This window comes from Hibiscus syriacus, unplaced genomic scaffold, assembly GCF_006381635.1.
Source record: "Hibiscus syriacus cultivar Baekdansim isolate YM2019G1 unplaced genomic scaffold, ASM638163v2 tig00010495_pilon, whole genome shotgun sequence".
Lineage (NCBI taxonomy): Eukaryota > Viridiplantae > Streptophyta > Magnoliopsida > Malvales > Malvaceae > Hibiscus > Hibiscus syriacus.
This window is the reverse complement of record NW_024062219.1, coordinates 62,654-74,300: the sequence shown is the minus strand read 5'-3', so window position 1 is coordinate 74,300 and position 11,647 is coordinate 62,654. Positions and strand designations below refer to the sequence as shown.

At 37.0% G+C, this 11,647-nt stretch overlaps 2 protein-coding genes and 1 pseudogene across 2 annotated transcripts; 1 reads left to right on the top strand and 2 right to left on the bottom strand.

Annotated features, from left to right (window-relative positions):
* Positions 1 to 1,639: 1,639 nt before the first annotated feature.
* Positions 1,640 to 3,790, bottom strand: LOC120203884 (annotated as a pseudogene).
* Positions 3,791 to 7,326: 3,536 nt separating this feature from the next.
* On the top strand, positions 7,327 to 9,545 carry LOC120203894 (venom phosphodiesterase 2-like). Its single transcript, XM_039204043.1, has one exon. It carries the CDS (start codon positions 7,521 to 7,523, stop codon positions 8,976 to 8,978), a length of 1,458 nt encoding a protein of 485 aa, XP_039059974.1. The 5' UTR covers positions 7,327 to 7,520; the 3' UTR covers positions 8,979 to 9,545.
* Positions 9,546 to 10,455: 910 nt separating this feature from the next.
* Positions 10,456 to 11,541, bottom strand: LOC120203895 (cytidine deaminase 1-like). The gene has a single exon (XM_039204044.1). It carries the CDS (start codon positions 11,422 to 11,424, stop codon positions 10,516 to 10,518), a length of 909 nt encoding a protein of 302 aa, XP_039059975.1. The 5' UTR covers positions 11,425 to 11,541; the 3' UTR covers positions 10,456 to 10,515.
* Positions 11,542 to 11,647: the final 106 nt, after the last annotated feature.

Below are 11,647 nucleotides of genomic sequence, written 5' to 3'. Positions count from 1 at the left end.
TTTGATTAGTTATATCTGTAGGGTTTATATTGTTTAATGACCTTAAAATTGAATATACACAATTAACAGGAGGACCGTCGACGGCTATACCCCTTTAATTAGGGTTGAGCAACGAAATCGAAAATCGAAAAATCGATACGAATCGAGTAAAATGATTCGGTTCGGTTTGGTTTTAAACGGTTTGGTTTTCGGTTCGGTTTAAAGGCTTCATTTTTTTTGATTCGGTTCGGTTCGGGTTTTCCATATAGAACTCATTTGTTCCATTTGAACCGAATAGGCAATTTTTGTAAAAAAAAAAATTATAGTTTCAAGTGATTTTTTTATTAAAAACCCGATAAACGAACCGAACGAAAAACCTGAACCGTTAAAAAACCGAACCGAAAAAACCGGTTTCGATTTTTTCGGTTATTTAACTATTCGGTTTCGGTTTAAATATTGAAAACTCGTTTATTTCGGTTCGGTTTAATTTTTGGTAAAAAACTGAACTGAACCGAACCGATACACCCCTACCCTTAATCCCTTTCCACGTTAGTTGTGCTTGGTTAAGGATCAATTTCCACGTAGTTGTGCTTAACTTTCATCGCTTCATCTTCCGTAACTTACATGAGAGTGAAACGCAGCCGTTTGCCTGCCCTCTGTGAGAGGTTCTCTCTCTCTTTTTTTTTTTATCACCTTTAATCGCTTGTAGTTGGAACCCTTCAGCTTCTTATTGTTTGTTTTGTTTTCCCACACTGTTGTGGGCTTTTGGTTTTCTTTTTCTAGAGATCACTAGTTTAAGTATCAATAATTTGAAAAGTAATTAAGCGTTCATCGTCATATATTTAAGAGTATTTAGAATAAATATACTTTATTATCTTCTTAATAAAAAATTAACTTGTATTTAAGTAAATGATTATCATTTGATATATAATCGAGTTATTTTTTTAACGCATAACTTTAATCCATTATTAATGCTCTAAATTATTTATTTAAATAATTTAGAATAAAACTCTATCATCGATGTATAAAATAACCATGACCGATTGAGTATTATTTAAAGTAGAAAAAGATGAGAATAATTGAATAGAATGAAACTATATGAAACCCTAATTATTTGGCCGCGTCTCCATCAAATTTAATAAGGAAAGAAAGAGGTAGCTTCATAGTCACAGTTGGATTAATAGTCAATTTCGGAGCACAGAATTATAGATAAAAAATTGAAGTATTCAATCTTGTAAAATATAATTTACCATATATCAAAATTGTGTTGGTCACTGATCCATCACTGATGACAGAGCACACCATCATCGCCACTAAATATTCTAAAACTTTATGGCCAACTTAAAAAATAAACTTAATATGACCCTTTGATCAACGTTTTTTATCGTTTACCGTTACGGCAGTGATATGGCAGTTCACGTTGTTAATATGACAGTCCATCTTTCATGTTTGAGTTGCCAATTTAACTCATCTGTCATGTTATCTGTCAAATTATTAACCACCATAGACCGCCACGTCAATACAATAAATGTTATATTATCACCGTAACAATAAATAATAAAATATTGATCGAAAGATCAAATTGAACTTATTTTTTTAAATGACATAAATGTCTGATGCATTTATACCGAATCTAATTTTAAGATATGTATGACGTGGATTACCGTGCCAGGTCAGCTAATATCCTTCTAACTGCTTCTCTGAAGGTGGCTTCATCACAGTTATTGCCCTACACATCATTAAATATATTAAAATCTCAATAAATATCAATTAAAATTAGAGGTTATTTACATTAAAAAATCCATATTAATTGCTTACCTCAATTCTAAATCTCACGTTAACATGATTAACTGAGCCTAGTTCTGTTATCGGAGTGTTAGACTCAGTAGACATCAAGCTTATATTTGTCGAGTTTCAAGAATTCTAGCAACTGGATTAAGATATCCATTATCATAATTTCCCCTCTAACACTGATTCTCATGTGGATGATTCTTTCGGATTCGGGTGTGATCGAATGTTATACTCATTTGAGTGCCATTGTTTCTCCGGCAGCATCACTCGACAGATGAGCTTTAATGACTGGTTTTGCCGATCGAGCTCCATGATTTGAGCTTTCAATGAGGCCAAGTACTCCATTGACTTGTGAGACTGAAACTCTGCTCTCTACATGAAACCCAAGTCCACCGAGATTGTTAAGCTTTCGAATAATTAAAAATTTGATGCTGAATGAATTCAATGGCGGTGGGGTGTATACCTTGGTACCGGGAGGAAGAAGGGATCGCAATGCTTCGAAGCTTTCATGAGCTTTTCTCGTCTTTTACGTTCCGACAACACGTGCTGCAATTGATTGGCGGGGGTCGGCTTCGCAGCAGTTGTTTACGCCTCACCGAATCTAATTCTCGGCAGAACAAAATGGCTCGTTTCAACAAGCTTTGTGGCCGTAAGCTCTTCCTCGCCGCTGTGTCTGGGCGGCGCTTAACACCACGGAGCCGTAACGTTAAACGCGGTAGCTTTGGGGTTTTGCTGATGGAATTTTGAGGAGGAAGATGAAGAAGGAGAGGTTTAAAACAGCAAGGATCGCTTTGGTCATCACTGCATCTTCGCTCTCTAAAGTCGGTAATCTTATATTGCTCCGAAGCTCAGATATGGCTTGTTGCACGGCTTGCTGGTGTGGATCGTAGACTGACGAAGACGACGCTTTGACTAGCATGATGGGGTATTGTCTCACCGGTCGGAACTTGAAGCTGCGGAGCACTTGGGCGGCGGGCATTAGGTAAGAATCCGGACTGCCACTAGTTGACGTGACATTATGAAGATGAAGAAGAAGAAGGCATGTTTGGATCGGTGGGTTGCGGCAGCTGATCTCCTATAGCCACAGGGGACCGCCGTAAAAAGTCTTCTGGGAAAAAACTCTCATCTCCATCTCCATTGTAAGCTATTAAAAAGATCACGAACTACTTGAGTGACAAACACATGCATACATATATATATATATATATGTATATTAATATACATTGAATTATATTATTTAGTATTTACCTCATTGGGAGACCCTAATTCATCTCGCCACTCCTGCAACCATGAAAACAGCCGTCTGCAATACATAAACAGACGAAAAGAAGCCCACGTCACGATTATTTCATTACTATAAAGCTCGAATGGACCATAACCTTTGACTGCAAAATGAACAAACCTTAACTCCTGCTTCCTGTAATAAAGACAAAAAGGTGTTAGGTTAGGTTACCACGTTCGTTTTCGTTAAATTGCTTCTTCTTTTTCTTCATCAAATTTGCATTTGATCTAACTTACCCGATAAAATCGTCGCTGCGTGTGATGAGATGCTCGTTTTGAAGCTCCGATTCCCTCGGCTCAATGTAAGGACTGTAATTCCTGTAAGCAAATCCCGGAACGGGGCCACTGTAGCAAAGAGATTTCACTCGTTAATGGTGAAGAAAAAAACTATACCTAATTGTAGCAGGAAAAGAATAGGGGAGTGAAATTGTCATACTGATTGTTTTCGAGAGGGAATTTTAATTGACGATATTCGATGAACAGCACCAGACCTTCGGGTTGGATCATGTTTAATTCATTATAACATCCATCCAAACCAATTAAACACTGCAAAAAAAAAAAAAAATAGTTTCTCAGTTGTAAATCACGGTGCAAGCGAAAGAGACATAATATTAAGTGATGAAGAAGATCACTTTGCTTGCTGCAGCCATCAGCAAATGTATTTGCAGCCAGTCAACTGCATAAGAAATTCGAGAAAACTAGAACGGGCCGCTTCATCGAGCTTGAAGACAGCGTCCATGTAGACGAAGAAGATCCCCCTATTTTTTACCCCTAAACTGCTGGTTTTCCGGCTCATCATATCATATTGGTTGTTGTTCCCTAGAAAAGTTTATCATTGCTGAGAACTGGTGCTTGATGTAATAAAGGTAATCCGATATGGGAGGAATATATAGGGAAAGAAATATCTGGTCAAGTGAGAACTGAGAAAAGTATTAAGGATAGAGAAATGGTCCATTTCGATTGATACAAGACGAAGAACCATGGAGCTGCTGCCAACCAAGAGAGAAAAGTAAAGGGTCGGCCAACCTTCAAGGTCTATCATTTGTTCGACAAGAGTCAACGTGGGAGGAACCTGGGTATTTCTTTTAGTCATTTTCATCACTTCAGTTTACCACATTTAAAACTATTATGTTTTATTTTGTACACAAATAAATCTCGTATTGTCTGAAAATAAAAAAAAATGTTCAATTATAGAAATACAATGAGATTCTACATTTGCTTCAAAATTAAGGGATTAATATTAATTACTAAATTAACCCACATTAGTTTAATTGTCAACTAAGTAAAAATAAATCTCATAAAAATTAATTTAATTGCTAATCTCATTAATTTTATTTATATATCAATTATACGTCACATGATAATAAAATATTATATTCTCTTGATATACAATACACCAATTTTCAGTCTAAACTTATAAAAGTGAATTAACAAATCATCATCTTATTTATATAATAGTTGTCCCTTGTTCCATATGTAATGGGGTAAGGGGAGTATGATAGTAGGCTGCCCTCAACACCAGGTTGAGAGCAGCTTCCGTAGAAGACCTCCGAATTATAAAATGCCCTTCGTGAGACTCGATTTCACGACCTCAAGATTAAGAACCTTGTGTTCTATCAACTGAGCTAAATAGTCATATCCATCTCTTAATTATATGATTGATATAAATAATTTAAAATATACATATACATTTATCAACTTTCACATGCATCGAGGAAGATTCAAAGTTCTAACCTAACATATTGAAAAAATAGTGTGATGCGGATAGTTTTTGCCCTAATTCCAATCCTATTTGAGCAGTTAGACGTTTGACCGATTATTTCTTTAACCACTACCTTATGAGTCACATAATCCCTTTTTTACTCTACAACGATAAATTAATGGGTTAACCCTGCCGGGGCACGTCAATATGATATTAATCACTAAACTTGGTCAAGCAAATGCCTAGTCCAATCTTAATTTTACGTAACATTTATCCACATAAATTATTTTGACGGTCCAAGCTCATTGATTTTATTCAGATAAAGTGTGTATTGATTTTTCATTGCCATCACAGTAAATATTTTATTTTTATTATAATATTTCGGAAAAAAGGGTTCAAACAACCCTACTTGATTCGGCTTAATTATGTATTGAGTCTTGAGATTTGGGAGTACTCATCTCATGGTTTCATTTTATTACTTTCAAATATATATAGTTTTATCCATCATTTATAAATATAATTTTTTACGCTTGTAAATAATAAATATTGTATTATACATTTACCTTAATTATTATTAATAATATTTATGTAAAACAAAGATAATAATGAACTCACAAACAGTTTGGTTTTCATAAGCCACACTGAAGGGCTTTAATCCCCCCTCCCCCCCTCTCTCTGTCTCTAGTGGCTGTCAGAGAGGGGTGAGATTCCAAGAAATGTTGTTAATTAAGAAATTTCTATGAACCCATTGAATTTGACCCAATTTAGTAATTAATGCTACAGTTGATGAAAGCAACACCAGCCAAACACCAAGGTTTTATTTAAAAACAAAAACTAATCATTAGTATAGGTGTATTCGGTTCGATTCTTCATTAAAATATAAATTAAACTGTAATGATGCTTAAACCGAAATTGATTGACATAAAAATTACGGTTTTTATTCGGTTTGATTTTGTAGTTTTTGACTATTCATTATTTTTCAAACTCATCATCTAAAAAAGATAATTCTATAGCTTAAATCGAATGCAAATAATATAAATTTAAATTAATAAAAATATTAATAATTCTAAGATTTTATTTATTTAAAATTTGTCTTATAATAAATTTAAAATGAATTTGTTTTGGATACTTATTTTCTTTTATTTTTTAATTCGATTCGATTCAAACAATTTTTATATGAAAAAATCGAACCGAATTATATATATTAATTTTTAATATATATAATATAATTCAAATTGATTTTTTCGATTTTCTTGATTTTGTTGCTCAGCCCGAGCCATTGGTTTCTTCAAAATAAATAATAACGAACCATTGGTCATCACTCACAGACAAGCATGCATGATGAACATGAATGTGAAAGCGTTGATTTCCCATTTACAGTCTTCCTCTTGGATGTGAACATATTTCTTGCAGCTATATCTGTCTGTCTTCGTCGTCCCTCTCCACAGGAACATGACTGCAACTTGCTGTATACAACAACAACAATAACAACAAAACCTAATTCTCATTATATATTAACGTTAATGTCACATATATGTTGTAGATATATTAAAAATATTAATGTATGTGAAATAAAGATTTTTAAATTCTGATCACACGTGACAGAGGACAAAAATATACCTACTCCACTCTTACTTTTAATTAAGTTTCAATTTTCTTAGAATTCTTTTGTTTCTTTGTCAAATCATAATTTCATTGGTTATTTTGTAAAGTTGTTATGCCCTTTTCGTTGATGAAGTTTAGTTGCTGTAAACTGATACGAACTTCGGATTTTCGGATAGATTATGATTGAAATCGAGTTTATTATATTATTAGTTAAAGTACTCATTTTTATTCGAAATTGTTTACGTTGGGAAATTGATAATATGAAGATCGTGATCGAAAACAAATCGAATCCAAAGAAAAGGGTTAAGTTCGAGGGTGCAAGGAAGATAGTAATTAAAGTACATTGAGGCAACATGTGAGGGCAATTATTTATTTAATTATTTTGATCGATGACGACTTGTGATAAGTCAACCTCATTTCAAGTGACAGTATGATTTATAACGTTTATAAAAAATATTTTTATAATATTCTATATCAGTTTTATGAAATATTTAGGGTATGAACTGCCTAAGCATGATATTTTTATAATGGATTTTCATGATCCGCGTCTTCTCTGCACGTGTCAGATTTTTCAGCGAAAGCGTATTTCATGATTCGTGTCTTTGTTACGTGACGTCAATTCAGATAAAATCTCGTGAAGGCGTGTTTCATAATCTGCGTCAACTCGAGCAAAACTTTGTGAATATAAGTCTTATAATATGTATTTTGTCGAAAAGAATGATAGATCAATAATATTTAGAAAAAAAGATGTGAATGTATATTTGGTTGTTAGAGTATTATTAGGGTAAAATGGCCTATTACTTGCCGTAACCAAGAGACCAAATAAACAATAGTTGTATATTGTAATTGACATTGGAAATAACAGCGTACCAATGGTAAGCCGACCAAATTGTACGATTCGACCAAAGCTGCTTTTACAGCCGCACAAATAAAGGCTCCTGTTTTTATCTTCAATCGGACTACATTGTTGATTGGTTCAGCTCACCTTCTCAGCAAAGACTTCTTTCACTGACCTGTCAACCAACCATCGGTGAAACGTCTCGAAATTCTTGCATTCTACGCTCCGATCTATCATTTGCCAATTTACTTTTCAATTCTTCTTGATTTCTCTTCTTCTTCATGAGGCTTTGGTTCACTGTTGAGAAGGGAGAAGAAGGAGACGATGGGAACCGATTCTTCGATTCAAACAAAGCCGATACCATTATCGACGGAAGAAGAAGATCCTTCAACCCAATCCACGGCGTTACTGCCTTTCAACACCGATGCTTCTTTGGAACCGGAAATTAAAGGATCTCCTCCAAAGCGCACCACCATCATCTTCATCGCTTTAATACTGCTCACATGCGTTGCTCTTTCCGCTGCCTCTGCCTTTGCCTTCCTTTTTTACTCTTCTTCATCTCCAGCTGCAGCGCGCAACTTCTCTCGCGCTTTGAAAAAACTGGAAAAACCGGTGGTTCTTTTGGTTTCCTCTGATGGGTTTCGATTTGGGTACCAATTCAAGACCCCAACACCGAACATCCACCGTTTGATTGAAAACGGAACCGAAGCCGAGATGGGTTTGATTCCCGTTTTTCCTTCCCTTACTTTCCCTAATCATTATTCCATTGTTACTGGTCTTTATCCTGCTTACCATGGTATTATAAACAACCATTTTATCGATCCTAAAACTGGCGAGTTCTTCCATAGTGCTAGTCATGAACCCAAGTGGTGGTTAGGTGAGCCACTTTGGGAGACTGTGGTCAATCATGAACTAAAGGCTGCGACCAATTTTTGGCCCGGAACTGAGGTTAAAAAGGGTTCTTGGGATTGTCCTGAAAAGTTGTGTATGAAATATAATGCTTCTGTTTCCTTTGAAGATAGAGTAGATACTGCTTTAAGTTATTTTGATTTGCCTAGTAATGAGATTCCTGCGTTTATGACTTTGTATTTTGAGGATCCTGATCATCAGGGTCACAAGGTTGGACCTGATGATCCCCAGATCACTGAAGCTGTTGCTAGAATTGACAGAATGATCGGCAGGTTGATTAATGGGTTGGAAAAAAGAGGGATTTTCGAGGATGTTACTATAATTATGGTGGGAGACCATGGAATGGTCGGTACATGTGATAAAAAGTTGATCTTTCTCGAGGATTTGGAGCGGTGGATCGAAATTCCGGCTGAGTGGGTTCTGTCCTATAGTCCGTTGCTTGCTATTCGTCCGCCACCAGGCAATGCACCATCTGATGTTGTTGCGAAGATGAATGAAGGACTGGAATCCGGGAAGGTTGAGAACGGGAAGTATCTGAAGGTGTATCTTAAGGAGGATCTACCTAGTCGGCTACATTATGCTGCAAGCGACCGAATTCCTCCCATAATCGGGATGATTGAAGAGAGCTTTAAGGTGGAGCAGAAAAGGACTAAACCAAAAGAGTGCGGAGGATCACATGGATATGACAATGCAATTTTCTCCATGAGGAGCATTTTCATCGGTCATGGTCCTCAATTTGCCAGGAGGAAGAAGGTGCCATCTTTTGAGAATGTTCAGATCTATAACTTGGTAACTTCAATTCTTAATATACATGGTGCTCCCAATAACGGATCTTCAGCATTTCCCGATACTATTCTTTTGCCTACACAGTAATAGAACAAGACTGTGCATACCTTTCCTAAAAGTCTTGGTTTTCACACCAAGAAGACAAACTGCCGACTCCTCTGAACCTCGAAGAACCAAAGCCCTGGTTATTTTGTCACCTTTTTTAGGTTCATGGGGGGAAAACATAGAGATTTCAGCAATCATTTCTGGAAAACTACCTGGATCTTCCTTGGAAAAGTACTTGCATGTTTCAATTCTGGTGTCGTTTCACAGCTTGGAAATTAGATGTTGAGAAAAGACGTCCATTTCAGCTTTCAGAAACGCTGAAATTGGCAATTTCTTTTTATTTTACAAACTTAGAACATTGGAGGTTTATGGGATATAGGAGAAAGAAACAACCTTTCATTGATCACTTGATCTAGTTTGATAATGTCATGTTTTTTGCTGGCAGTTTCTGTCTAGTCTCCGGTTACCGGAGGTGAAATTCCATTTTACTATTCTTCTTTTACACTTCAGAATCTTCTTTCTTCTATTCTCAGATGGAAAAAACTGAGACGAAAACCAATTAAACTTGCTAAAACTTCATATTTTTAGAAAATCTACTTATTTTTTGGACAAGTTTCTTTGTTACGATGAATCATTACATGTTTGATAGACTCACAGTTATTCCAGAATTCAGACAAAAAAACACTTTGCACTACACTTGTTCTGAAAAAGTAATTTCAGCACACCCCAACACCAAAATTACATGAAAATATTGAAAGAGCACACACTTTAGTCTAATTTCTTTATTTGTTTACACGCACTACCAAAATTCAGAGCGTGTTTGTTTGTGCATATTGCCAATTTTTTATACAAACTAGGAATCCTTACCATCTAGCTCAAGCATACTCTGCAGTAGTTTGCACAAACGTGAATCTCTGCAATCCCACTTTCTGGTGATGAATTCAACTAATTTATAACCTAATCACCGTGTTTCTGATGTCACCGAGGCCGGTTGGGTCAAGTAACAAGCAGGATAATGCGGTTAAGCAAAGTTTCGAGTTTGCACTCCCGACTAGACTCCTATGTGCCTGCTTATTCATAGGTCGGTAAACTGTCTCAAAAGAAGATGACAATGGAGAACTTCAGGGGCCGAATCAGACCAAAAAAAATCACAGCTGGAAAATAGACCCCTTTCCACTTTGCATGCAAATGATAACAGTCTAGTCAAAGAAGAAACAGAGGCATCTTTGCCCCATCCATTAAACTTTTAAAGGAATCAGCATCAATCATATCAGCTTAGCTGCCTCTCACCCTCTTGTTTTTCATGTTACTTTATGAACAGTTCAAGCAACTCATCTAAATTCCATGAACACGAAAAAATATAGAACAGAGACAACAATTCAAAGTTGAACAAGTTATTACAATGCATCACAAATATTAAACATTTTATTAACTGGCTGATCTCATTTTTCATTGTTGGATTTGTTTCCTCAACCAATATTGTTTCTTTTTCATCAACTGATCCGTGATTCCCACTCTTTCTAATGATCCAACATGCTTGTATAAGCATAGATTGTACTCGGAACTCGATTTTTTTGAACTAGTTTTTCGTACAATGAAACACTTTAAACTCACACTTTGGCGAAATACATTGCAAAAGCAGCCTTGAAGTGTGTTCTTGTTTAATAATGGCATCCTCTTTCTCCATCAGAACCGCCCCAACAATCCTCTCATAGCCTTCTCCGCCACTGCTTGCCACGTAAGCCACGAGCGCCGCTTGAGCCGGCGGCAAGCTGGGGTTATAGGCCGCTGATTCCATGTAAGACCCTTTATATATCTTCCCTTCAACGTCCAGTAATGCCACTCCAGATGGACACCCGCTGTACGGCGCGTGTGACATATTGGCCGCTTCAAGAGCCGCGTGTTTTACGTCATCGCCACCGTTGATTTTTCCGTTGCGCAAATCGTCACAAAACGAGAAGCCGTTTCGGTGAGGCTCCAGGAGAAGAGGGACGTCTTTGTGTAGCAAATCGTCCGGGCCGAACCTGTGAGGTAAAAAATGGGACAGAGGAGTAAATTCTTGGTCTTTATCGTTAAAATTGTTCATTTCGTTTTCTTTTTCGTCTTCGGACGAAGTAATGAGGATCTTGACATCGGGGGCGCCACGGAGCTCTTGGAGGAATTGGCGGCAATGTCCGCAAGGGGCGGCGGAGACGGCGAGGTACTTAAGACACGGTTCCGCATTGAGGGAAAGGTTGGCGATCAGGAATTGCTCGGCGTGGACGGATTGGTTGAGGGGAAGACCTGGGAATTCAAGATTGACTCCGAAAAAGATCCGACCAGACGATCCCATTCCGATGGCTCCGACGTGGAATTTGGAGATTGGCGGTCGGGCTAGGATCTGGGCGGATTTGACCAACGACCGGAGGAGTTGGAGCACGGTTTGGCCTAATTGTTCGGCCATTTCTTCGGCTTCGGCGGAGTCGATCACGAATCTGGGTCGATCCATTTTGAGATATACGTTGATGGGTTGACCTGTTTACAAAGAGGACAAGCGGGTCTTTGGATGAGGATCGAGGACGACGAGCGTTCTTTAAAATGAGGAAGAAGACGGTAAGAGGGAAGGAATGAATGAGTGGAGGTTACATATAGCTGATTTGGCTTTATGGTTGTCATGTAAACTGTAATTAATTGTTTACTACAATATTTTTACTATATACCTCCTTCGAAGT